At 63.6% G+C, this 4566-nt stretch overlaps 1 protein-coding gene across 1 annotated transcript in view; it reads left to right on the forward strand.

Moving 5' to 3' along the window:
* The first annotated feature begins 10 nt into the window (after nt 1-10).
* Nucleotides 11-4566, forward strand: part of B4GALNT1 (beta-1,4-N-acetyl-galactosaminyl transferase 1) — a 6436-nt gene continuing 1880 nt past the window's right edge. Inside the window, exons 1-8 of the mRNA XM_004692604.2 lie at nt 11-261; nt 683-847; nt 952-1058; nt 1529-1569; nt 1710-1890; nt 3636-3734; nt 3838-4028; nt 4367-4507. Coding sequence (XP_004692661.1) covers nt 38-261; nt 683-847; nt 952-1058; nt 1529-1569; nt 1710-1890; nt 3636-3734; nt 3838-4028; nt 4367-4507 — 1149 coding nt within the window. The 5' untranslated portion in view covers nt 11-37. The remainder of the gene's footprint in view (nt 262-682; nt 848-951; nt 1059-1528; nt 1570-1709; nt 1891-3635; nt 3735-3837; nt 4029-4366; nt 4508-4566) is intronic.

A 4566-nucleotide genomic window follows, 5' to 3' on the forward strand; every position in this document is an offset into this window, starting at 1 on the left:
CGCACCTGCCGCACCCCCACCCGCCTCGCCACCCAGGATGCGGCCGGGCCGCCGGGCCCTCTGCGTGCTGGTCCTGCTGTTCGCCTGCGCCTCGCTCCGGCTCCTGTACGTCAGCGTGTGGGACGAGCGGGGCCCCCGGGCGCCGCCTGCGCTCTGGGCGCCCCAGCCCCTGCAGACCCTCCCGGGCGCGGAGCCGCCTGACCTCGCCCCTGAGCCGCGCTACGCACACGTACCGGTCAAGCTCAAGGAGCGAGTGGCCAGGTGAGTGCCAGGCTCGGCAGGGGGGAGGGGACCTCCGGCGGCTCTGGGGGGAGGGGAGGAAGCTTGCTGTCCTCTTGGGTGCAGTGATGCCGGGGGTCGCCTGGCTAATTGGGGGCCACTAAGGCCAGGGCAGAACAGGGAGGGTCCTGAGGACCCCTGATGCCCTAATTGGGCTTGGAGGAGTTGGGGGCGGGTTGTGGAGAGTGGGTAGGCGGCTCCGCATTCCCCGCCTGTGGTCCTAGACCCCAGCTCCGTAAACTCCAGATTTAGGGGTGGCTCTTTGCAGCCTGGTGCTTCCTGGGGACACTTGCAGAGAACGCTGGAGGGGCAGCTACTGGCGGCAGGCAGGGTGGAGGTGTTTTGGGGGGTGACTGAGCTGAAGCGAAGGGCTGGGCTCTGACTCGCCTCCCCAACATTCCAGGCTACTAGCTTGGAACAACTGTAGCTGTGAGTCCAGTGGCGGGGGGCTCCACCTCCCCTTCCAGCGGCATGTCCAAGCCATGGACCTCACCAAAGCCTTTCACCCAGAGGAGCTGAGGGCCGCCTCCGCCTCCCGGGAGCAGGAGTTCCAGGCCTTCCTTTTAAGGTACCAGCCGAAGGAAAGAGGAGCAGTACCCTTCTGGGGAGCTGGGGAGCTGGAGGGCAGGCGTGACCTCCGGCTCCTCCTCTGTCCCCCTTCTCCACTGCTAGGAGCCAGTCTGCCACTGACCAGCTGCTCATAGCTCCTGCCAACTCCCCGCTCCAGTACCCCCTGCAGGGCGTGGAGGTCCAGCCCCTGAGGACCATCTTGGTACCAGGTGGGGTCCCAGGGACGGCCTGTGCCGCTGTGGGGGCGACAGAACCTGAGGCTGGGTGGGGAAGAAAGAGGGGGGATTGGAACGGGAGTGGGGGTGTCTTCTGATGAAACGGGGGCTTGAGTCCAAGGGGGCTCACGAGGTGGGGCCCGGCGGGAGGCAGGAGGGACTCAAGGCTGTCACAGTGTGCAGAGACCACCTGGCCCGGCTTCGGGAACAGCGTGGACCCCTTGCTGACCGGCCAGAGGCTGGGGGCTAGGCGGGCAGGCCACGAAGAGCCACTGCTTTGATGGGAAGACTGAAAGAATTGGCCACTCTAGGCTGGCAGGGCTGTCTAGGCTTGGCACTGGCCTTGCTGGGATCTCAGCAGGAGGGATGGGTGAGATGTCCCTGCTGTGGGTGGTGAAAGAGGGAAGAAGGTGAAAGCGCAGTGGAGGGCTGCTTGAGACTCTGGGTCCCCATCCTCCTTTCAGGGTTGAGCCTACAAGCAGCTTCTGGTCAGGACATATACCAGGTGAGAGGAAACAGGAGGCCGGGAGGCCAGGTGGGCACCAGGGCGGCTGACTGGAGCCCAGGCTGCCTAAAGGGGGCTGGAGGACCCGGAAGGCCAGAGCGGTTTGGACTCTAACCCGCTTTGCCAACCCCCGTTCCCAGGTGAACCTGACTGCCTCCTTGGGCACCTGGGACGTGGCAGGGGAAGTAACCGAGGTGACTGTCACCGGAGAGGGGCAGCCAGAGCTCACCCTCACCAGCCCCAGGCTGGACCACCTCAACCGGCAGTTACAGCTGGTGACTTACAGCAGCCGGAGCTACCAGGCGAACACAGCTGACACAGGTGCGGGCCTGGGTAGGCAGGGGCCAAGCTGGCAAACAGAGAGTCCGGGAACGCAGGAGAGGCCGAGGGTGTGGGAGACACTGGGCAAAGGGCAGAGTCACACAGACACACAATGGGCATTTCAGCTGGGCCTGCGGGGCTGGGAGAGAGAAAAGGGACCTTTGTTCACAGGGGCCAGAGCAGGCCAGAGGGAAACCAGAGCCCTGGTGTGCCCCCCCCCAGGCTGACCTCGGGCACCCCAGAAGTGACGAGCCCACATCGGCGGGAGTCAGATCCCAGCCCACCACCTGCCAGAGGACAAAGGCTTGACCACTCCTCACTCGCCCTGGTCCCTAGAAAAGACACCTGCAGCCCCCCGCCTCTGCACAGCCCCAGCCCGACCTACCCCGCCGGGGCCTGTGTGCTGTGTTCCTGCTGCCCGGAAAACTCTTCCCCAGAACCCCATGGCCACTTCCTTCTTGTCAGTTGGATGTCAGCTCAAATGTCTCTTCTCCACTATCACATGACGTGTCTGATTTTCTATTCAATGATCATCCAGTATCTGAATTTTCTTCTTAGCCTAGAATCAAGCCGCTGAGGTTTCAGCTCAGCTTCATAGTTGTGTAAACACTAGCAGGTCACTTGGTTTCTCTGCTACACAGCCCCCTGCCCCCAGGAGCTCACCTCATGGAGCTATTGTGAGGCTGGACATTGGAGGTGATTTTAAGTGCCTGGCACATAGTACCAGTCAGGTTAGTTTTTTTAACAAACAGATTTATTTATTTATGCATATAAGAACTGGGGTGCAGGGGGTGAGAGGACTCCCCAGAAACAGAGCATGGAGCAGAACCGGCAGATCAACTGAAACACACTGCTGAGGGGAGCAGCGGGGAGACAGGAGGGGGCTGCTGTGCCCTGGGGGTCCCTCCCTGGCCTGGGATTGAACTCGTGCTGCAGGGGCTGCGGACAGCTCCCTAGTGCTGCGCTCTAACCGACTGCACCCCCAGGGAGGGTCCTCAAGGTCAATTTTTTTTAAGATTTATTTGTTCTTACAGAACTGGGGTACAGGCCAGAGGCTCAGGGCTGGTGAGAGGCTTCACCAGAGACAGAGCGGGGAGCAGAACAGGCAGATCGAGGAAGTACACTGCTGAGGGGAGCAGCGGGCGGGTCAGGAGAGGTCTGCCGCGCCCTGTGGTCACCTCCGGGGAAGGCGGGATCGAACTCATGCGGAAGTGGCTTTAGCTTCTCAGTGCTGTGCTGTAACCTGCTGCACCACCAGGGAGGGCCCCTCAAGGTCAATTTTTTTTTTTGAGATGTATTTATTTGTGCATACAGAACTGGGGTACAGGCCAGAAGCTCAGGGACAGCGAGAGGCTTCACCAGAGACAGAGTGGGGAGCAGAACAGGCAGATAGAGGAAGTCCACGGCTGAGGGGAGCAGCGGGCGGGTCAGGAGAGGTCTGCCGCGCCCTGTGGTCACCTCCGGGGCAGGCGGGATCGAACTCATGCGGAAGTGGCTTTAGCTTCTCAGTGCTGTGCTGTAACCCGCTGCACCGCCACGGAGGGCCCCTCAAGGTCAATTTGTAATGAAATCTTTCACTGCTTCTCTCCCGAAAGCCCCACGGGTCAGAGGCCTCGTGCTCCTCTGCCAGTCGAGCAGAGGGGCCGTACAGGAAGTGGCTTAATACTGGTGCAGGGGCGGGAGGTCCTTCAGGACCCCTGGCGTCCTTAGAGAGGCACACTGCACTGCCTGTCCTTTCTCCCCAGTGCGTTTCTCCACCCACGGACATCTGGCTGTGTTCACCATCCGCATCAGACACCCCCCCAACCCTCGGCTGTACCCCCCGGGGTCTCCGCCTGTGGGAGGTGAGGCTGGTGTGGTGGGAGGAAAGAGCGGGTGGCCGGCGAGCTGCTTCCGGCTCCGCACCCTCCGGGTCTGCACCCACCCGACCCTGTCCCTCGCCCCCAGCCCAGTACAACATCAGCGCCCTGGTCACCGTTGCCACCAAGACCTTCCTCCGGTACAGTCGGCTCCGCGCTCTCATCGCCAGCATCCGGCGCTTCTACCCCACGGTCACGGTGATCATCGCCGATGACAGCGACACGCCGGAGCGCGTGAGCGGCCCCCACGTGGAGCACTATCTCATGCCATTCGGCAAGGTGCGAGGCGGGCAGCGGGCTGGGAGGGCGCCCAGGCTGCAGCCTGCAGCCCCCGCGGAGGGGCGGAGGGGCGGAGGGGCGCGGGCGGGCGGGCGCAGCGCCCTGGGGAGGGACTTGGGCTCTGCGTGAGAGGAAAGGCTTGAGCACCTTGGCGAGTGCACGGAGCGCGAACACGGGCCTGAATTACAGGCGCCCCAGAACCTCCAGGAGGGGGGGCGTTTCCCCGGGGACCTAGCTGCTTCCCCGTGAGCGCTCAAAAGTGGGGGAGAGCCAGGCGCGGGCCGAGAGGGTGCGAGAGGGCCGAGGAGAAGCCGGCCCAGCCCGCGCCCTTCCCCCAGGGCTGGTTCGCAGGCCGGAACCTGGCCGTGTCCCAAGTAACCACGAAGTACGTGCTGTGGGTGGACGACGACTTCGTCTTCACTGCGCGGACGCGGCTGGAGAAGCTCGTGGACGTGCTGGAGCGGACGCCGCTGGACCTGGTAGCGGCGCTCGCAGTGGGCAGCGAGGGGCGCGGCCGGCTGCGCCGGGGAGGGGAGCC

This window comes from Condylura cristata, unplaced genomic scaffold, assembly GCF_000260355.1.
Source record: "Condylura cristata isolate star-nosed mole 26May11 unplaced genomic scaffold, ConCri1.0 scaffold00034, whole genome shotgun sequence".
In the NCBI taxonomy this organism is placed as follows: Eukaryota; Metazoa; Chordata; class Mammalia; order Eulipotyphla; family Talpidae; genus Condylura; species Condylura cristata.